The sequence below is a fragment of the Pezoporus flaviventris genome, unplaced genomic scaffold, assembly GCF_033815535.1.
Source record: "Pezoporus flaviventris isolate CSIRO_AGI_PZ_B2104156 unplaced genomic scaffold, CSIRO_AGI_Pfla_v1 ptg000031l, whole genome shotgun sequence".
Taxonomy (NCBI): domain Eukaryota; kingdom Metazoa; phylum Chordata; class Aves; order Psittaciformes; family Psittacidae; genus Pezoporus; species Pezoporus flaviventris.
In genome coordinates this window covers 23001846-23025702 of record NW_026892579.1, presented here as the reverse complement: position 1 = coordinate 23025702, position 23857 = coordinate 23001846, and the positions used below count along the sequence as shown (strand labels likewise).

Genomic DNA, 23857 nt, shown 5'->3' with positions numbered 1-23857 from the left:
ACTGAGCCAATGAATGCCACTTGGTTTAATGGCAAATGGAAATTAATATCAACCTATCTGAAAACAGTGCTTACCATATAATAAAAATTCAATACCTATAGAGATTACAGAATCAGAAGGTACCTCTCCAATCACAAAGCTGATTCTTAAATATAGCTAATAGGGCATGTAATATAATTCATAGAATCATAGAATCATAGAATGGTTAGGGTTAGAAAGGACCTTAAGGTCATCTAGTTCCAACCCCCCTGCCATGGGCAGGGACACCTCACGCTAAATCGTATCACACAAGGCCTCGTCCAACCTGGTCTTGAACACTGCCACCTGGTCTTGAACACTGCCATTAATTCCTTTGAGCATGTAATATAATTCCTTTGTGTTGTGGGGTTTTTCCAATTTTAATTCACAGTCTTGGGACATCCCATCATGTTTTTCTGCAGACAATTTTTTTTTTCATCCTAACTCAGCATCAGTTCTTACAATTTTACTCTTCAAACCAGTTTTTAGCTTCACAATATAAATCACCACAAATTATGTCATCCTCTCTTCAAAAAAAGTTTAAGATACAGAGGTTTTGGTAAAGTTTACTTAGTTTTCATTTCACAATAGTCATTGCATATAGTGAAAAAGTTATAGTAAAAAAGCTTGATTCAACTCATGCTTCATGAAGTCTCACTGAATTCAGTGACTGCACTAAATGAAAGTCAAGGCAGAATCTAAACTCCAAAGACTGATTTTCCTGGATGCCTGAAAAAAAGATTTGCCTTCAGAAGTAAATTACACCAATTTTTCTGTCTGCTCTTAAGCTTCTACTCCAAAACCTTGGCTTTTTCATACAATTAAAAAAAAAAAAAAAAGAATAAGGCAATCCAAATGGAAAAAATATGGAAAACCTAACTTGATAGAATGCACAGATGTCTCACAATAAAAACCTTTCTTTCCATATTTTAATGTAATATAAATACACAAGTCACTTTATTTTGGCTACTTTAAAACATGGCTCTGCCACAACATGATTTCAGCATTAAAGTATCTGCTACCACAGCACAATTTTTGCAAGTCTACTTTTGGATGTTACAGCTAATGATATATGTTGGAAACACTGCAAAAATAATTGCACATTTAAAACCATTATTGATTAAGTCATTATTGAGGTCATTAAATAACAGAGGAAAATAATTTGTTTGAAATGGACTATAATGAATATCATTTACTGTTGGTTCTGAAAGAAATAATCCTTGGAACTAAATGTCTTTTTTATAAGGCAAGGTAAGAGAGGGAAAAGGGACTGGGATTCCTACCAAACCACTAGAACTAAACAGAAAATTTTTACTTCAAATAGTTGGAAACTGCTGACAAGACAACTTACCTAGTAAGGGAAATCAGACTTTTTATATGGTACACTGCAACTAAGAACATTTCTTTAACATAACACACTAACTTGATTTGCACCTCGTGTGTGAAGTGGAAGTTCACTGACAGCTTTTTTCTGCTTCACTGAATCTCCCACAACTGCTTTGGTATTAGGAGAACACCTGTGTTTAAGATGCAGTCCAACTGTAAGTCTTAATTTCTTAGGATTCCCTTAAAAATTATCTAAGCTGCTACACTCAAAGTCAAGGAACATACTTGTGCTCTCTAGCAAACATACAATTAGACCTATGAGATATTTTTCCTTGGACTAAAAACAAAATACCTACTTACCTTGCTTACATTTCACAAAAAAAAAAAAAAAAAGAAGAAAAGAAAAGAGAAAAGAAAAAAGAAAAGAAAGAAAAGAAAAGAAAAAAGAAAAGAAAAGAAAAGAAAAGAAAAGAAAAGAAAAGAAAAGAAAAGAAAAGAAAAGAAAAGAAAAGAAAAGAAAAGAAAAGAAAAGAAAAGAAAAGAAAAGAAAAAAAATCCACAACTGTGACCCCTAAGCAGTCATTCTGTTCTTTGGTCCATGTGTTCAGAAATGCTTGTTGTACATCTGCTTTTTTCCTACTTGTTTAAACAGAATGGATAAGGAGCATAGAAGGACAATGAACACTGTAAGAAAGAAAAGTGCTGACTGGCTGGCTCACAAGTGGTTATCAAAAGACTCCTGTATTTGCTGACTTGAAATGGAAGCTAAAGTACGCTCATTATTTCATACTGCCCCTAAGCCATCAGCAAGTGAGGAAGCAGTTGTTTTTCGAAAATTATCCCCTAACAGGCATTAGGTCCTATGGTGTTCTGGAGCACCAAACCAGCTGGTGTAAACACAGCTGTAAGCCATGGTGAGTACATACACAGTAAAACAAAGTGTACGGGTCAAACCCTTGCCTAGACAAGCATGCCAGCCACCAGTTTCAGGCTATCAGATCTCTAAGCAGTCTTTATCTCACTGCTGGTCTGCCCACAGTCCCCTGAACCTCTACTATCACTCAGTGCAGATGCATTCTCAAAAATTAACTTGGTAATTTTTAGTCAGGTGATTTTACACCCAGCTCTGGACTTCTGCAATGCCCAATTTCCATGTTAGGTTTTTTCACTATAGTATGCCAGAGACACAATATAATATTAGAGTAGTTTCCTTGTGTCCACTTGGCTTACTTCCCATAGCTCTCCAGCAATCACTGTTGTTACTGAACACAAGACTGTGAATCAGCTAAAATTAAAATGTTAACATGCATAAAAATGAAATGGCGTTATTCAAATGGCCTTTCCCCTCAGAAACATTTACACAACTCCAGATGATTTCAGTGGGAGTTGTACATGCCATTTGGACCCAAAGGTTAAACAGTTTCCTATATGTGTTCCTAAAACCAGCTTTCAAAAATAACCTGAAGCAGTAAATTTCACACAGAGCCATGTTGCATTTCAGTTAAACATTGGATTGATATAAGCCAGCATCTGAAAAGGTCAGAATCAACTATATAAGTGAGCCTTCTCTTGCAGAGGCATATACTTGATTCCTGCCTTGTTTACATCAGGAATATCCCATTAAGTAGGCAGGCTAGGTCGCTGCAGCCAATGATCCAAGTGTGCCCACCAGATGAGATGGTTGCAGGATTGCTTTACAGTTTTACTCTAATGATCAAACTCTCCTCAGCATTCAGAAGGCAGTCGCTTTGGTCAGCTGATACCCTTCCCTCTGAAGCACAAAGTAGAGGGTTATTCCTGGAGTACCAGCCCTCAGGCACATTGAGAGGGGACGGTGCAGGGAAGAGCAAGGTCTTGCTACACAAAGGGAACGCTCACTTGACTAGTTTAGAAAAAGCTTCTTGCTCTTCTGCTACTAGGAATGCAGAAAGGTGAGAAGACACACACCAGGAAAAGTTCTGACCCAAAACAAAGGTACTTTGGACAGAGCACTTCTGAGTCCCTGCTCTAGGATAAAGCCAACAGGAATTCATACTCAGTCCTTTTAATATTTTATGTCTTTTCCAACTGTTAATTAGGTAACACTAATCTCAGATGTCTAGAAATATCTTTTTATTATTCATTCAAACTTCTCCTGTGGTTTGTTTATTGGGTTGGTTGTTTGGGTTTTTTTTCCTGATATATATTTCATTTCCTGTATAAAAGTAAGAAAATTTTCCACATATTAACAGAAGACAATTTCAAATGTCAGACTCAAAAATCTTGGAATGTATAATATTAGAAATGCACGAAACAGCATTAAATCTCCTGAGGGCACACTGAGTCCTTGTTTCTGTCAGGACGGACGCAGGACTATGTAGTCTGAACATTATGAAAAGTCCCTGTGATATGCTAAAAACATCATTGTAACAAAATGTCACTTGAATTTGTACTATGCTGTCTGTAGGAGGTTATTCATTTCTAAAGCATTCTTATGGTACCATAGAAACAGCAAAACGAAATAATTTCCAAATAACTGCTATTTTGTGACAAAAAGGAGGGGCTCCCTCAAATATAAGCTCTAAGAAATGTATGCAATAGGAAATAACTTGAAACTGAAAAGTGACCTAGTGATGACAAGTTTTTGTACTATATTGATTTAGTACAGCCCAGTTCTCACAGCACAAACAGCTACCTATCAAACAGGATGGCAGGACTAGGCCCTATATCACTGGAAGATAAAAGATTCTCTTTCTAAAGGGAAAGCTACAGTGATGAAACTAGGTCTCAAACTTATCTCCTGAACTTAATACACCACATCTCTTGTTGCTTATTCTAAAGCTTACAAAGATAAGAATAAAATGGGTTGATACGTCTGATAATCTAGACTAGCAGTCTCATTTATTTCAAAAGAACTACATCCATTTACACCTACAGCATTTCTAGCTTAGGAACTTCACTGATGTAAGTGGAAATGCTTTGAAATTTCTCAGTGAAAGCAAGCCATGAATCTGAACACAATTCTTTCCAGAAAAAAAGACTTTTTTTCTAAATTCCTATGAAACTTGTATTACAAATGTAACGACTCCCCTGCTTAGAGTCAGCAACTGAAATATTAAGTCTGTTCTGAGAAATATATAACTGCCAGCAAAAAGACACTCATAAAATAGATCTGCAGCTTTTAAACTTTTCAAACATTCATTAGGATTAAATGTTTGTGTAGATTGCTTAATCTAGCAATGATTTTTTTTTTTTTGTAAAACAACTGCAGATTATGAAAGTTAATCTATTTAGCAGCTAATGTACAGTATGTTATTTTCATCTGACAGCATGCCTTTGGGCAGAAAACCAAATTCTTGCCAGATTTAAAACCACCTCTCTTATTAAAAAATAGATTAGAAAAACTGTAGCTCTCGCAAGCCACTTGTCTGTTGCATTTACGTTCACTGCCCTTACCATGTTTGTCATTGTTAGCTCTAGTGTACAATGACTTGGGTAAAATCATATGATTCCCCCCCCCCCCCCAAATAAAAGCAAAATTGGGGGGTTGGGATATTTGGGAATAAGAGGAAGACTTTTTCCTAAGGCATTCCTGTGGACATTTCTTGCTTATTCTTCAATTTGTATTATTATGTATCATCAAATAAAACTCAGTGCTAATTTGTTTAGTTCCCCCAGTTGTCACAAGCCTTTCTCCAACACACGGCAAATGGCAGTCTGCACCGACTTATTTTAGTTTAGCAGTTTCAGTGACACTGAGTGAGCTGACACAGCCAACAAAATATGCCTGAGGAAAATTTTTCCATGGCACTTCATAGAAGGGCTCCAACCAAAGCTGCCTGGTGATGGATCACCATGCACTTTTGAAAGTGAGAGGATAAAGTGGAGAGTTTTCTACAGCACATATTTTGTATGTGCAGTTGTATTTAATGCACTATGAAATATAAAGCTCCAAAACTTTCACCTTCAGATGGTACTTCATAACTGCAGATAAAATCAGCCAGTGACTGAAAAAGGCTGCATAAAAGATCAGAGCACTATAAATTTCCTAAAATATGGATTACTGAAAAAGGAAAGCATACTCCTGCATCAAAGGGGCAAAAGCATTGTTTCCCTTTTTCTGCTTCAAAAACACAGAAAAGAAATAACCCACTCTCAGAATAACAATTACCAGTATGGTATGGAAAAATCCTGATTACTCATTTGCTAAACTCTCTATACTGAGTTGTCTGTGAACAGTTCCTAAAATTCTGATCCTATGGCATGTGTTTTATCTTTGAGCTGGGCCAGATACCTATGCAAACAATTTATAGAAGAGATTATGCAGTTACTTGGGGGAATGTTTGCTCTCTCTATTTTATGCAGTGAATCAATAAGGGCATGCATATACTTAGCAAAAAGAAAAACAAACGAAGAAGCAGAGATTAGCCAGCTGGTAAATGATACCAGGTACACAGAATGATTGCTGGTTGGGTTTGTGTGGATTAATCTTCCCAAGTATCCTGAAACAAACAAGCCACTTCAAAACCCTGAAAAAAACGCCTTGCAGAGCAAAGCAGAGGAAGAGAAGGAACTTCCAAGAGAAATTTGTAACTACCAAAAACTGAAGGACCTTCAATCCATGCCTGGGCAGACATCTTCTTGCAAGTCATGTTTGAGCAGGCTAAAAAATTATCAGTTTTTCTCTCTCTGCTGAAGGCTACCCTTGCAACTGAAAACAGTATCAGCCCATATGAGTTCTACTACATATACAGCAAAATCATTATGGAAGGCAGTAAGAATGTTTGTCTACACCCTTAGTCTCAGGGGACCATTTAGTGATTCAGTAAAATTCCATTAACATCTGAGATCTTGAATTTTTCATTTCCTGCCACTTGACTATACAATAGCTGGAGAAGCTACTGTATCCAGTTCCTCTTTTCTCACTTTCCTACTGGTGCTGAAATGTTCACTGCACCCAAACTGACTTTCCTTAGATGATGTTATCAATACCATAAACCAACAACTGTCACAGTTTGAAAGGCAATCTCAAGCCTAGCTCTTGATAATGATGATGAACTGAAGTGGCCAGCAACTATGGCATCACTGACTGAGTAGGTTTGATGAGAAATCATATGGTGAAGACATCAAGTAAGCCCCACTGGGATTCCTAATAGAGGAAAATACTTAAGTAGTCAGTACTTCAGTGTTGCTGGCAATGAAAAACACACACTGCACTATTTTGTTTCTCAGACACCATGGCTCATGGAAAAACTAACTGAAATACTTAACACTTCTTTATGCTTCCTTTTACAGCTTTTTTGTCATTACTGTTGATAAGTTTATTTCTCCAGGAGTTAAGATCTGTCCCATTCCCAGCCTCAGTCAGACAAGCTATGTCAGTCAAGCATTCACTTCACTGACCTGTGTAAATTTTCAGGCAAGACCAACTGTATTTATTTTAGCTTCACAGGCAGCATGACTTCTCTTTTCAAGTAAACTCTATACTAAGCTTTGAAGTTTGAATGTTGTCTTTCAGTTCCAAAATTGCAACACTTTTACTCTTAATTGTCTGGTTTTCCTCAAAGGTTTTGTCTTTTTATCCTTCAATGAGGTAAGAGAGTACCATACAGTGAAATGTCTTATACATACTTTAACAGATATTCTGAGAACCCTTCATACCATTAGTCAGAGAGTCTTTTAAAATATGCATGGACTATGTTCAAAGAGTTTCAGTCTAATTTAAGTATTTTTATTATGCCATGAAACAGTTATATGCTGATTACTAAAATACACAGTGGATGTTCCATGAGAAAACATCGTGATTTATGTCCCTGCTGTCATGCAAACAGAACTTTGCATTCTAGTCTTTACCTTTGAACACCCAGTAATGACTGACATCTGTATATACTCTTACTAACATTTTATCTAACCAAGAAAAATTTAATAGACAGCTTCAATACAAAGAGTAATGTTTTCTGGAGTGTACCCTGACAGGATTTTCAAATCCAGCTGAATCTTCAAAGTGTATGCATTTGAGTCAAAAAGCTGTACCTGCCAAAATGTTAAAAGTAATTTTTAATTTGATTTTCTCCTGTATAGGAAAAAACTGTATAAAAAGTAATTCGGTTAAGTGACAGGATGTTTATTTATTCATATTGATCCCAAGACAAAATCTGTCACAGAATTTTTTACATAAGGTTTTAATTCAGTTGCTTAGAGTAAAACCTCCTACAGGAATGCTTCTGTGTCCTTTTAAGTGCAACATCCATTTTAAACTCCATCTGGTTGCATATAAACCAATTCCTGAGCTATAGTCAACTATCCTTTTAAATTCTTTGACTCTTAAACCAATTTTCCACTGCAGAAAGACCAAATCAGAATCAGAGCCCTCTTAGGGAGGGGGAGGGGGAGTATGGAAAGGACAAGACAGTCTCTATCTGAGACTGAATTCTGGTTTTCTGATGACTCTGTATTCTCGATTCCACTGTATTTCATTCACTGCTCTCTCCATTTAGAATGTGTATTAACTGAAGCTCTAGGCAACACCTTAGAAGACTAAGTTTTATGATAGGCTAAAAAGCTAAGCTTATTTTATGAATTTGCAACACACTTGATTACTCCAGAGCTCCATATCAGTAAAGGTTCTCTCAGGTTTACTACAAAGATACTCAGTGAAAACCTTTCCACCAAATGTAAACAGTTAACTTAGTCAACCCTTCAGTAAAATTTGAGGCATCTCCCTAAGGAAGTGGACAACTCAGTCTGTTGAACAGAGAGACAGACGCCTTTCAAGATTTGCAAAGGAAGACCAAGGCATTCGTCTCTCCGCTGACAGAGAAAAAAAGAGGGGTGTCAGTCTCCTCTGCCTCCTTGGCATCTATTCTGTTCTTGTCTGAGAGTGAAATTTGTATTTCTGGATGTACAGATTTAACAGAAAGAGTAAAGGAGACTCTTACCCAGCATACACTACCGCTTTGTGAATCAACTGCAGTGTGGAGATGTGAATTCAAACTCTCCCAGACAATAAGGTCTACAGCTCCACCCCCCTTCTTCCCTTCAAAAAAGTATTAGACTCAATTAGAATACCGCACAAAAGGAAGTGGCAGCACTCCCACCAACAGAGAAGTTCATTAAGTCATGATTACCTCTGGCCTTTCTAGAGGATATGGGGAGAATTCAGCTATTTGTTCTCCTTTACCTGGATTTCAGTAGTGTTATGGGCAGGTGACAGGTTCTTTTATAAAAGAGGCACTTTGGATCTTGCATGGGTAGTGAAAGTGAGGGAGTTAGGGACCTTTCAACATAAATCACAAGATGCCTGATTCTCTGATGGCTACACTTTGTCTCAGTGCAAGTCGGTAAATTGGATAGTCATCTGAAACTTGGGTAGTGGGCCAGGCAGGAGGTTGGTGCCTAGGTCTCAGGTGGTCCTTCTATAGTCAGTGAACAGAGAAATGTTCCTTTGAAGGAAAAATGAGACCTCAGGTGGAGTACCTGCCTTCCAGAAGTATCTGTCTTCCTTCATCAATCACTGAAGAACCCTAGAGAGTCCATGCTGCAAACTGCAGTGTTCAAATAAGTGCCTAAATTTTAGTGGGATGAATTCAGCGTATTGGTGAATCATCGGAACTAATTGTTTGTTTGATTGTTTTTCCAGGTTCCTATTTAAAATAGATTTGCTGGTTTGTTTTCTAACCTATGTAATAAACAAAAAGTTAAACTGATGGAGAAACTGAGGGCTAAGTATACCCCTACTTTAACTCCATTAGTGTCAATGAACGAGATTTAATTCCATGCAATTAATCTGAAAGATGTTTTCAAGTGCCTTGCCCACACAGCTGCAGTGCCAGACTTTAGCAGTACATACCTGGCCAGCACAGACCACAGCCACACTTCCTTTCAAGGCCTAGAAGGCAGCTTTCCCTATCCTCTGACATTTAACAGAGGACACTGAGAAGGCTCACAGAGAAGTCTGGGAAATTCTCTGCTTGAAGGCAAAGGGAGAGCAGCCTCCCCTCTTTATAAGAGAGTCTTTGGCTCCAACTTACACTTTTGCTAGCATTCTGTTAACGCTCACCTCCAGGTTATTACTCCTATTAATTAAAAGCAGGATATGATTCATTATTCCTATGACTAGACTACATGTTGCTTCTCTAACGAAAATATGGTCCCTGAACACCGTCCAGTTTCAGTTCAGTACAAACCCTGCAAATTTTCAAATGGATGAGATACTTTAACCCCACTAATTAATCCTGTTACATTAAGAACAATCTGCCACTAAAATTGAGCAAGGTTGAGAGGTATAAGACAAAGATATTTCACTAAGGCTGGTATGGAAGTACAGTCAGTTTTTCGGTACTTCTGACAATACCTTTTTCAAGACACCCAGAGTCCCTTCCACAACCAGTGATTTGACCCCACTGTTTTCTCTAATGGACGGTAAGTTTGGAAAATCCCTGTAAAGCAGAAGAACGTCTGTATGCCTATTTTTCATTCACATATTTACTTCTACAGAAAACTCAGGAAGACAGTACCCTTTAAGAAACCTTAAATATTAGTCAAACACATGAATGACTGTACAGAAATAATAAATGATTACCTTCAAGTGTTTCTCCCTCTCCAGAAAGGGCCTCTCCTGCTCCAGATGCATACAAGGCAGACACAGTCAATGCATACCTAGTGGCTTCATCTAAGCCTTTCAGCACTTTAGAGGTAGTGTCACCTTTCACAGTCACTTCCTTAGTTTCACCTCCTGAGACTGGAGTGTATGTTATAAAGTACTGCTGCACTTTGCCAGGAGCGGCACCCCAAGACAGCTTCATTGTTGATGTTGTAGCATCAGAAACTCTCAAATTTCTTGGATTTCCTCGGACTGCACATGTCAAAAGATGTTGAAAACAAGTTGAAGTAAGCTTCACCTAGTGGTTTATTTTTTAGGTTAACATAGGACTTAGTGCTGAAAAAAATTGTTCCTGAATAGCCTGCACTAACACTGCTACTCTAATCAGGATTTTATAATTCTATAATTCTATCCCCACAATCCTCAGGCAAAAATGCCCAGTAAAGTCTTTTTTTCTCCTATTTTTTCTGTTAAGACAGGCTCAGTTCTGGAACACTTATACATACTAGCACCTGAATTTATATTCAACTTCAGCACACCAAGATCCATGCTGAAGTCACTGTCTGCCAAATGAAGCCACAGATCAGCAGTGAAATGTGAAATTAACACATTCAAGTTTCCGACAGAGTTCTTTTTGATGATAATTTTTCTGTTTTCTAATATTCAAAATCTTATTGAAGTTTCACCAGTGATCAGGACATTTCTACTGTTTCTGTACTTTTCGTATTTTGTTTAATAAAGCATAATACCTGTTAAAGGATCATACATTTTCATACAAGTTAAGGACACAGTGATAACTTTATTACATTAAATGTTTCATTTATTCCTTGTTAGCCATTAAGAACAAGTGCAAACAAGGTCTTTTGCTGAAAAGAAGTGTAATTTATATAATTGATATGAAGAATCACAAGGACAATTAATTAAACATACAGGTAGATTCTTCACCCATTACCTTCCTGCCCTGTTAGGTGCTGCAGGTTCAATAGACTATATTTTAAAATTAAATATTGCAATTTTGGTAAATTATATTGTCTTAAATTACATCTCAACTAGGCTTGAGTAATTTATAATTCCCTGTTATTATCCCTGGGATAATACATATGGCCAATGTGGGTTATTCTCTTCTCAGTATGAATATGTCAACATGGAGGGAGTTCTTCTCAAGCTTACTACATTCACAGCATTGATTATGTACCTTCATCAGTTTTTGCATATCCATTCAGAGAATTCCCAGGCCCAGACTGATATTCAGGAATAACAGATACTTCATATCTTGTATCCTGGATCAAGTTCTGCAGAATAGTTGATCGTTCATTTGCTGAGACAGTCACTTGTCTCCTTTCTCCTCCCGTAAGCGGTCTATACACAAGCCTGTACCGTAGGACATTTCCTGGCGCTGGAGTCCAGCCAACTACAAAGCTATCAGTAGTTTCATCTGTTATCCTTAAGTTTCGAGGAGCACCTTTAACTACAAAAAATATAAACATATAATTTGTAAATATTTGCTTTTAATCAAGTAGTATCTGAAATTAAATCATTCCAATCATTCTGTTAGCTTATCCACTTTATCAAAACAACAGTTTATACTGCTATCCCATTGTTTTAGTCATTTCTGAAAATCTATGGGCCAGAGTTACAACGAGCAGTGTAACAAAGCTGTCCCCAAAAGTACATTAATGTCAGTTTATACAGGCACTTCTGAAACTTAAGATAGTCTGGCTGTGTTTAGTGGTAACAGTCAAACTGAACTGTGTGGGACACTTGGAAATAACTAGTAGGGAAATATATTAACACAACAAAATATACAGGTTTCTCTGCTGCGGCCATTTGCTTCTGCATGACCTTTGTTTGCAGATAGCTGACTACACACAGACAGCTCTCTGATTTTAAAGAAATGACCAAGGGAAATGCAACAGAGAAAAAAAAAAATCCAAACACAAAAGCAATTCTATTGCTTTAAATTAAATTTTCACAATAAAAAATATATTCATTGCAATATAAATTGCATCTAGTGTTTAAAAAAGGCTTCTGATATTAATTACAAAGACAAAAAATAGCTTGTTATCTGAGAAATTAAGGAAAAAGGGTAGTGAATCATTTAATCTAGTCTGCTCCTTGACAAAAGATACAGCAGCTCAGGTCATTTCATATGAACTCAGTGGACACACCAAAGAATAACTTGACCCTTCCAACATCCATTAAGACCTAATGCACTGCAAGTTGCCTATCAGTATGTTGCATTGTCATTTAGGTTTTGGGGTTTTCTTGTTTACTATCTAAATTATAATTCAACTAGGACATTATATGCCAAAAGAATTGTTCTATGCAGAATTACATGCCTGTTAAGAAAGGAGCAATTAATAATCATAGTTTTAAATAATCAAACTTGTTTTCTACTCAGGAGAAACACAATACCTAATTTCAAATTCTTTAAAAGCGTGAAACCAAAATTAGTTACAAAGAAAACTGTCTGGCCCAAATTGTTAGCTAGATCTGCACAGACCGCTGCTAATGTTTATATGACTGCGAAAGAACTCTTCTCAGGCATATTGGAACATCATCAGATCAAGATGCTGACAATTATTTAAGGCATAATCAGTTATAACATGGGAACACTGATTATTTTTATTAAAGCTATTCCTTCTCCTGTCCTTTAGACTCAAAAGCTACATTTTCTATCAGCCAAGATTTTGTTTTCCTAAGGGAAAGTTATGTGTGGCCAAAACATTCTGACTTGCACAGTCATGGAAACGTGCACACCAACAGTGAAACCTTTATCTTCTAAATTTAACATCCAAACTAAGCTATTTTATAAGTATGTATTTCTATCAGTCCTAAAATTAAAGAGCAATTAACAAATTTCCCTGCTCCCTTGGAACTATTTACGTCACCAAAGGTCACAAATGACAGCATGGAATAATGAAAAAGAGTGGATCAATATTTTAAAAAGCACAATTTAGCCTAGACAGAGTATATAACTACTGGAATAGAAAATCAAATTTATTGTCATTGTTCTTCTTTCTTTCTTTGTTCATCATGGCAACTCTACCAAGAAGAGGTACTGCTACCATTAAATTTACAGCCTACCACTTATATTTACAGCCATTAATCACATAAACTCTCAGTGACTTCCCAATGGAAGTCTTGAATCAGTAAGAGTTATTGGATCAGACCCATGAAGTTCTGATGAAAAACAGCTGACCAAAAACTCAGCCCCCTTTAATCCTATGGTATGTAAAACAGAATTTCTATTAATATAAGTTGAATGGAGACACGGCAAATTTCATAGGTACATGCTTGACTTTAAATGTATTAAAGTCAGAGTACATTCCTGCATCAGAATCATAATTATTAAATGAAACAGAATAAAGTTGGAAAGGACCTACATTTAGTCCAATTTAAGTGTATATTAAGATTGATACATGTCCATGAATATATTCTTGACAACACACCATTTGAAAATAGGCCACTACAGAGAAACACAGGATCCATCCAACTTTCAGGGAAAATAAAATCTAATCTTAAGAAATTAAAGTGGGCCTATTATTGGAATTTAATATCTTTACTAAATGCATTGAGAGACAATTATGTTTATTCTCATCCCACATACCAGTACAGCTCCTCAGGCTTAGCTGGCTGTTCCACATACACCCGTTCTCTCAAATAAGCAAATTCTCATTTGAACATATGACTCTTCCATGTCTGAGAATAACGGGAAGCCTACCTTCTAAGGTGGTTTCCTCTCCATCCAAGGGAGGGCCGTCACCATCTTCATATTCAGAAATCACACTGACTGCATAAGTAGTTTCAGGTAGCAAGTTTGTGAGAACTGAGCTAGTACTTGAAGCCGGTACTGAAACAATAAATTCTTCTCCACCAACTGCTACTTTATATTTAATGAGATAGGACAAAACCTCAGATCCAGCTGGAGACCAACTCACTTTGAAACTGTCAGATGTTACATCAGAAAAGACCATATTCTTTGCAGGTACATAAGCTGTATGGAAATAAAAATGCACAGATGAGGCATACTTGCTAGAATATTTTTAACACAAAATCTTTAAAATAAATTTAAAATTTCCCTCAATAATATGATTTATCCTAATTGAACAGATAATTTGTTGCACATGCAACTGTATTTGTTTTCTATACTTGCTTATATCCATCAAATATTATTAGGATCCTTTTTAGGTTGTCTCGCATCATACAACAATGACTAAAGGCACCAACTCAGTGATTTCTTGATAAAATTAGAAGAGTTCATCTAAAAAAAGGTACTTATGAAAACTTAAGTTAGAATCTGATTATCAAGTTGGGTTCCCCTGTGTCCCATGAACAGAAGTAACATTATACCCTCAACAGGGACTAAGAATCCTTGGGTTTTTTTTTCAGATCTAGATTAGAAATAGGACAAAATAAATCCCGGTATTTTCTTCAGGAACAGAGTCAAAGGGGAAACAAGGAACTTGACATGAGGCACAAACACAAACCTGACGTCCTGGGCTTGTTTTGCTTGGCCTAGTCAGACTAACAGTGGGGATGTTAAGACTGCTTGAGCCCTCTAAAACAAAGACTGCTTTGCTGGTTTGTTCCTCAAAGCTATCCTGAAATAAAAGGCTTACTTTTAAAGACAGTGGGGTTTATCAATAGTGGGGACTATTCAGTGTTAGTGTTCTACTAAACATAAGTAGGGACACCGAGGGTGCAAGTAATCACAAGTAACTTTAGCTGACCAAAAGCTGGTCATTTACAAATCTCGTAAATATTAAACACTACACAAACTTGTCAAATTTGGATGTATGTGATGACCTTCATTTCAGTGTTTACAGTTAGATTGAGATTAACGTCACCTAGCATCTGCTGTCTCAAATTGTCTTGTCTATACCCATTTCAGAGGACATACCCAAAAATTTATCAAATCACCTCTGGCGGTGTTGGCATTGCTCCACTGCCTTTGAAATTCTAAAAGACAAGCTTATACTAGCTACCTCATTTTGGACAGCTTATGAAGAGTGGCCTTAGTGAGTAACTGTTTTACTCAAGACCCTGAATGTAAAAGCATAGCACATCCACTAAGGTCATTCCAGATAGATGCACACTTTAATAGTTTTCTAAGTACCCAGGAAGAGAGGTGGAAAAAAGGTATTTCTCCAATACTTTTTTCGTCTCTCCTTTTCAATTAATTTCCTCCATTGTTTTTAACATATTGAAAATGAGAACCAAATCCCCAGTAATTAAAATTATCATTTGTATATGGAGAATTTAATCAATGGCAATACTTTAGGTAACTATAAGCACAAAACATTGGTTCAGATCTTTTTTCACTGCATTTTCTACATTTCTCTAAGTAATAGTAGTTACTTACATTTTTTCCTTATAGCAGCCAGCTCCTGCTCAATCCGTAGGCAAACAGACTGCGTAAGTTCAAACGATATTCTTTGAAAAGCATCAAAATCTTCCACTGTGTAAACATGGGTTTCAGCAGGAGGCGATGCAATTGCTTCTAACTCTGTACGTACTGCATCCTTCACACCAACTGCAAATATTTCTACATCTGCATCCCTCAGCTTTATTGCAGGTTCTTTAAAAGCATCTGACGATTTTCCATCAGTAATAAGAATCATGACTCTTGGCACATTTGGTCTTGATCCTTTGCTGGTAACAAATACTTTCTCCCTCACATATGTCATCGCTTTGCCTGTGTTCGTAGATCCACCTCTGTAGGGGAAGTTGTTAATAGCCTGAATTATGTCTTCCACTCTGTTGTATCTGTTCAAAGAAAACTCCATATGGGGATCTCTGCTGTACTGGACAAGACTTATCTGTACTTTTCGAGGTGATATCTCAAAGCTTTTAACTAACACTTCCAAAAAGGCTCTTACTTTAACAAAATTGGCGATACCAATGCTGTAGGAACCATCCACTAAAAACACAACATCAGCTTTTACATCCACACCACGTGAGCATTCTGCAAAGAAAAAGAATCACCACTATAAACACATATTCAATAGCCACAGCATTACATACCTGGCTGCTTATAAGGAAAATAAACCATGCTAAGTAAAGCTGGTTTTCATAAATAATAAAGGTATGACATTAAAACAAGCATCAGAGGTACAACAATCAAAAGGTTACTGTGTGAAAATAACTTAGTAGCTCCTTACTTACCCACTTGAACTTTTACTTGCTGTGTTTTTTCCATTATCGTTATTGGCTCACTGGGGGTCAGTCCTTTCATTGCATAAACATTAATTTGATATTCTGTGTCTGGAGAGAGATCTTTAACATTCAGAGCAGTAGTCTGAGGACCCACACTCAGTACATGTTGTTTTCCACCAGATATCATTGGAATGAACTGCAGCCGATAGCCAGTTATCTGGCTTGTCGACGGATCCCAAGTGATCCTAACAGATTTTGAGGAGATCTGAGTGGCCACTAGATTTGAAGGAGGCTCCACCACTGAAAGCAATCAAAATCAAACCCAAAATATTAATTACAATTATAAAAATATTTTCTTCCACATTTTTAGTTCTGGAATAAATGTAGTTATTTTTGCTTAATCTTTACTAAAAATCCCTTTCTTTTCTATTTTAAATCATAACTAAACACAAGTGAATTGCAGGGAAGTCCAAATAAAAGATTTTTCCCCTTTAGTACATTTTTCCATAGAAGTGATGCCTGTGTTCAAATGGGCTGCATGAGACTTCTGATAACAGCACATCACTGCGTTGCCCTTGAAACTATGGAATATCGGAGTTATTCCAAATCTACTACATCATATTCTTCTCTCCTGTATTTAAATGCACAAAGCTGAGACCTGTTTTCCGCACTTTCTAAATGAGGCAACAGATCAAATTCTAGAAATAAAGCAAAGGAAGCAGAGATAGGCCTTTGAATGTGCATTAGAATAAACTGAGATTAATAAATACACTTGTATAAAATATCTCACCTTCTTCTCCACTAACCAGTTCACCTAGTTGCTCATCAACACCAGAGCACACTTGCAAGATAATTTCATTCTGTATATCCACAATTCCATCAAAATTAGCCACATTGAACACATGCTTCAGCGAAGGCTGAGATGCAATTAGCTTGAGTTCCTTTGCATCTGCTGCTTTGATTCCTAGAAGTTGCAATAGACAGGACCATGTTAAGTGGCCATAAAATACAGACACCTGTGAATGTATTCATAAAGTAACAGAACCAGATGGGGTAAAGCTGAGTTCAGTTCAGTTATCTTCTGTCATTAATAATCAAACTACAAAATAATGATTAATGCAATGAGGTGACATAATCTGCTTTTAACCTGAGAAAATAAAGTGGCATCTTCAATAAGGCTAAGGTTGAAAGTATGCTTGTCAGTCATCTTATCTCCATATAGGAGCTACAGAATTACTATAAAATTAACACAACTATTATTGTGCGTGTCTTGAGGGCACGAACGAACCGTTTCAAGGCATATATGTGGAAAGAGTGGCAGAGTGAATTTTTTGAAACAAAGAATCTGTAAAACATATAACTTATTCTTCAGAAATGTTAATCTCTCAATCAGATCTCAATCAGATCTCAATCAGGAATGCTAATTTCTCAATAGGAAAACTCAACATACCCAAAGAAAAAATTTCAACTCCTATGTTGCGAAGCTCTCTTGCAGGAATTTCAACTTCATCTTGAGCTTTTCCATCCGTAATGACAATTGCTACTTTGGGAAAGCCTTTTCTTGCTCCAGCAGACTCAGTGAAGGTGTTTTGAACCAGGTAATCAATAGCCTCACCTAAAAACACCACCATAGGTTGTGTTTTACTAGGCTTGAATGAAGCAGGATTTAAAGCAAATTTGGATTATAAAACGAAATGCTGAATAAATGCGTATGCGGGAAATCTGTACCTGTCATTGTGTTGCCGCCTTTGTAAGGTATCCTTTTAATTGCATCAATAAGATCACTTCTTCTGAAATACTGATTTAAATTGAACTCTGTTCTTGTATCTGAACTGTACTGAACAACTCCAACTCTCGTCTTTTCTTCCCCAATGTCAAAAGCTGATACAAGGGCAACCATGAAGTCCAGAATATATCTGAAGTTATTTCTCCCTACACTCCATGAACCATCTACCAGGAAAACTAAATCTGTCATTGCACTTATGGAGCATTCTGGAACACACAAAAAAAAAAATCTCTTAGCAAATTAGCAATTGCATTCTTACAAATCAGTGAGAAATGTATGACAGGAACTTAGTAGGTAAAAGACAAACCAAACAGATTAACAGACTGACATTCTTATCTGGAGTATTTTACTTGGGGAAGCATTAGTAACATAAGTGAACACCCATACAAACCTTCTACCTGCCATCACCAAAAGGGAACTGTCACCTAGATATTCAGTTTTGAGACACTTCTCAGGCTATTTCACAAGATCTGTTATTCCATGCCAGATGAAAACTCACATACAAAAATTTTTGCAACACTTTGATGTTACAGGAACATTTCCTTTTGTACCACTTCTGTTTTGTATCTTTTTCTCCCCATAAAAGCTGCACAGGTTCCTCTGCAATGTCTTTTATCCACAACACAATGTCTTTTGTTAGTAGGACTAAGACATTCATAGACTTCCTCAGGTTAGTTGCATAAAATTCCTAGTTTCATTATCAACTGCACCTTAGGCAGCTATAAATCCCTTCCGCCCCAGTCCCTTCCCAAGTTTTCTTAGTTCTGGACAATTTACATGTTAATTTCATTGCTAGGTAACAGAGGAACACAGTTTAACTTTATAGTGCCCTAGAGCTAGACCTTATCTCTGAAGGTGGATAAGTTGAAAGACAAAACACCTTACTTTGTAACTGAGCCTCAACCTTCTTTTCCTCTGGTAGCCCTGGACCACCTGTTTGAACTGCACAAAGCACAACATAAAGAGAATCAATGGAGGAAGTCAGGTTAAACTTGTAAACATCAAAGAAAAGCATGTAGGGAAATAGAGACACAAATCTGACAAGCCTCAGAACATGAAAATATACATGCAAGTCATGTATACATCACCTGTACTTACAGGTTTGACAACATAGCATTCAGGTCAACGAAAAGTACAGAAAATGCAAAAAGAATCCTCTGAATTTGTACATCTCGTAATTTCCTGAAAACTAACTGCAACATCCCTGGGTGAAATACCACTATTACCTCTCTCTAACACATAGAGGAACTCATCATAAGTAGTTCTCCCATGGTTGTTTGGGAAGCCTGGCGTATGTGACAAATGTGTCACAGATGATAGTCCGATGTGCTCAATGTTTTTTATTTAATTGGTTTTATTTTATTCTTTATTTATTAAATATAAATTATAAAAAATTGAGTTCCATATTTTACCACCATATAAATCTACTGAGTCACATTTTATTGTTTGATGAAAGTTTTTTTTTCCTCACACACAGGAAGCCAGTCAGATACATTTGTTACTGAGGTCAATAACAGCCTTCCCCTTGACTTCAGCACATGCAGTTTATAGGAAGTAGGTTTACCTCAAAAGAGCCAGTGGCCTCCTGCAAAGAACTCTGTCAGGTGGTCAGACATGATATACCCATGTTAGTCTCCTCTTATCACTTGCAAATTACCTCTGCTTCTACTGGGAATTATTCTTAAATGAAAAAGGCTGTTCAGACAGCTACATCTGATCAGAGTTTAGGTATGTGGCAATTTTGTTGAGGAACTGAAACAAAGCCATATTTTGTCCATGACCACTCCTTTATATTCCTTGGTATTACATGTACTTACTTGTCAGTTGGCCAAAAACAGGTAGACTCTCCTCTCTTTCATCATATGAAGCTATTGATACAACATATTCTATATCAGGTATAAGATCTGATAAGACAGTTTGGGTAGTGCTAGGTGAAAGAGTAAATTCTTTAGTAGGCCCATCTGCAATAAATATAAAAAACAGTTAATGCAGCCTTTAAATCTATTAATATCAATGACAGTTAATCATTAGGAAAAAAAAAATATGCAACAGAGAATAATCTCTCTAAAATCCAATGATAATTTCAGAATGACATACTTTCTTTTGTCCTGAATAATGAATTTTGAAACATGAAACTTCAAACTAATTTATTCTCAATAGTGATCAAAATTACTGAAGTGTTTAATGAATTGCAGGAAATTTTAAACTTAAAAAGCACATACAAAATGTACTATATCTAATAAGTCATGGTCCAGTTCTGATTCAATATCACATTTACACTGATTATTTCTCAAAGAGAAATAGAATAATGGATGTCTTACACAGAATTATCAGGAAGTTATATGACATCACTGGATCGTTACCTGACACATGCAATACCTCTCAGGAGAAGGATTTGAATGAAGTACAATGCAATTCCCTAGCTAAGGTAAAAGCATAGAAGAGTAGCAGAATGATAACTCTACCTTCTTTTTTGCTCCTCACAAAGGAAAGGTATCCAAAACTTACTACCTGCAGTCTCAAAGGGTAAATGCTATGATAAGAAAAAATCTAACTTGGAATAATCACTGCTTCTTCCTGTATGCCCTTTGTTGTTACCCAGACTTGATCAGAAACTTCACAAAGACATTAATAGCAACTAAGTTAGATATAAGTGAAAATAAGCCCAAGTTTTCAAAAAATGTAATGACATAATGAAATTTTACAGAACTCACCATTTGTTGGAACCACAGTTATCCTGTAACCCACTATTGCATCTGGTGGCCTTTTCCATGACATTTGAACATTATGTTCATCTATAATTGTAAAATTCAAGTCTGATGGTGGATTAACTGCAAAAGATTTACACCAGGTGGATGTTTAACAGTTTGAACAAGCTTTGGAAAATGAATAAATAAAATAATTTTAGCAAAGCTTACTAAAATTGTCTTTGCATAAATTTGTTTCCAACAAATATAAAGATATGTTGTTGGAAAAAGAGTAAAATTAAAAGCTCACAAGATATGACAAAACATCGAAGAGTATACGCATTACAGAGGACAGCACAGAACTTATGTTTCTTGAGTTGCCAAGACATTCAAGAATGGCCAGCAAAATCAAGCACAATAGAAAACACATTTGGATACATGTACAATGAGTTCACAGATAATCACCACATATGCAAACATTTCACATAACAATTAAAGGAAATTTTTTTACATGCTGGGTGCAATCCGTACAAGCATGCCAAATCATAACCTGCTTACAATATCATGAGATCATTTAGGACATTGAGAACACAGTACTCTTCTTAATGAGACATCAAAGAATTGATCAGCTTTTTAATATACTCTCTGCATTGTTGTATTTCTTTTCAATTTCATTGAATCTAGGAACTTGGCAGAGAAAAAAGTATTTTTAAGAATACAGGAAAATATTATGCATTTAATATTCAGTAAAACAATTTCTTTTAGGGTCTAGATCAAATAAACATCTAAAATGTATATCAGTAATAATGATATACTGATGTGTCATTTTATTCCAAATATGGAGAGCTCCACCCCTGTGTTCCTACAAGCCATGATACTTTGCATATGGCTGCGAAGGATTCAGGAACTAAGGGGATAATGAATGGGACTTGTATTGTTTGCAATTTGCTGAAATATTTGAGCTGATGTAAAAATAAGATTCTACCTGTTTACACCAGATTGATGTACAATTTCAAAGGTGTAAACTGTTGTTTTCATGTTCCCTTTGAAGCAGGTGTACCCATACTAGTAGTGGCATTTTAACACAAAATGCCAGTATGGTTCCAAACAACATAATGGTTAATTTTGAAAAGACAACATCAAAGTATATTTATGGACATTTATTTTACAGAATTTATAGAAAACAGCAAAGAGGGCACCAATGATCTGAACAAATGACTGTGAATAAAACTTGAAGGAGCTGATGACAGAAGTAACTGAACAGTAACAGAAAGAAATAGTTTTCATACGCTATATTGCAGCACCATGCATATGTAAATGAAATGTTGATTATTATTTTTTTTAGCTTCCCACAATGGACAAAAGCCTCCATGTACAAGGTTCATTACACAAAGACGTTTCATAAATATTTTATAATGATATTCTCTTTGTAAATTTGGCATGCTTATTCATGCAGTATTTTACTGACTCACTGTCAGTGCATGGCAGGTGTACTACATATTATTGTTTAAATAGGTCTACAAAGTAAGATTAGATTCAGCCATACTTTCCTTAACTACTTGTAAGACAATTTTGCAGGCGTTTTTAATAGACAGATCTTCTCTGTTTCATGGAAGACCTCCATCATGTGCCAGATTTTGTTTCAGTTTTTAATATAAAGAGCAGATAAAGAAATAAATGCTAGAACGTATACTTAGGAAAAGACACTGTCCAATTGCAAAAAACCTGGCAACCAATTGTGTAGGCATCTTTTTTTCCTTTTAATTTCCTGTCATTTCCAACCATAGGATAATATGGCTTTGTAATACTGATACTATAGATAAGCTAGTACTGAAGTAAATGTTATTTTTCCTATTGTCCATACACAGGCAGTGAGATTAGACCATTAACCTGCATGCATAGTTTATTCATCATTCTGTTTGAGTATCACAATGCTAGAGACAGCACGATAGTTACTTAGTATGAAAATCATGCAACACATGTTAATAGTAAAACACACTTAGGTGATAAGAATATCATTATAAAATATTGTTTCAGTAGCAATGGCTCAGGACAAATTTAATGCAAAGGCAGAGACAACTGACCTGAGCATGCTTTTAAAAAAAAAATTCAGTACATGGAAAAAATAGCACCACCAACCTTGCAAGTAAATTGGCATGTTGCAGCAGAGACTTTAGGCTTTAACTGCTGAAGGACAGCAGCAGCCCAACTTGTTGATATCCAAATGACCGGATTCCAGATAAACTGAAAAAATTGACTGTGAGGAAAAGTCTTTAATATCTGATAGGAATTTAATCCATTTTATGAAAATTCAGATGTGGATCTTGGAAGGTAACCGGAGTTGTACACTGATACAGAAGCGATGTATCCATTCATCCAGGCGTTCACAGCCTTTTAGAACAATGGCATTGCAGGGGACCTCAGAAAGTCCCCTCATCCATCCCACAGCCAAGATATGATCAGCCACCTCATGTCACCACTGACATGTTTGCTCAGATCATTCTTAAAGAAATTACTCCACAGAAATTACTCCAATGCCTCACTGTCTTTCTCATCATAAAGTTATTCCCAAAACCTAACCCCGGTCTTCTTTGCTGCAGTTTAAATGTATTCATTCTCAACCTGTGGCTGACTTATGAAACTCAGTCACTGAACACTTCTCCCTTTGAAATCCAGAAAGGAACTTTGCCTAGGTTAAAAAATAAATAAAAAACAGTTTGGATCCAATGTTGTCAAAATATCTTCCAGATGGCCTGTAAGGGTTTGATACTCAAACAACCTCCAGAACATCACATAGGTCAGATTTCACCCATATGAAACCAGCTGCGGGGTGAACACCAAACCAGGGTCATATGATTTAAAGCAGTAAGTTGATCTGAAGTACAACAAAACATTTAGATGATAAGAAAACTTATTGCAACAATCAAACAGAGCAACTGTTACTTCACTGTGTTAAAATTCTTCTTCCAGAATGGAATTCAACAGTGGAAAAATAATAAATCTGTAATACAGAATCAGACCAGACTTCTAGGAAGAAAATGCCCCTGGCTGTGGTGGGAGTTTGTCCCATTACAGGGACAAATCTTAAAACTGCACCCTAAAAAGGCTTATGTGTGAGCACAGCTTTACTCAAGCAAGCAGTCTTGATGTCACGCTGTTTGCATAAGTGAAGTTGCACCTGTGTTTACAGTGTATTGACACCACTGATCAACCTGATCCTGTGTCCATCAAAATCCATGCCAGACCTCTCACTGACTTGTCAAGGTAGAGGACCATGATCGTAACATGTAATGGTGTTAT

General features: G+C 36.4%; 1 protein-coding gene across 1 annotated transcript in view; it reads right to left on the bottom strand.

The window, feature by feature from the left end:
• COL12A1 (collagen type XII alpha 1 chain) overlaps positions 1-23857 on the bottom strand; it is a 102669-nt gene that overhangs the window by 70517 nt on the left and 8295 nt on the right. The window contains exons 3-13 of the mRNA XM_061460462.1: positions 20585-20701; positions 19688-19831; positions 18756-18812; positions 17813-18076; positions 17535-17699; positions 16875-17048; positions 16094-16384; positions 15291-15893; positions 13650-13922; positions 11121-11393; positions 9905-10177 (exon numbers count right to left, since the gene is read on the bottom strand). Of these exons, the coding sequence (XP_061316446.1) occupies positions 9905-10177; positions 11121-11393; positions 13650-13922; positions 15291-15893; positions 16094-16384; positions 16875-17048; positions 17535-17699; positions 17813-18076; positions 18756-18812; positions 19688-19831; positions 20585-20701 (2634 nt within the window). The remainder of the gene's footprint in view (positions 1-9904; positions 10178-11120; positions 11394-13649; positions 13923-15290; positions 15894-16093; positions 16385-16874; positions 17049-17534; positions 17700-17812; positions 18077-18755; positions 18813-19687; positions 19832-20584; positions 20702-23857) is intronic.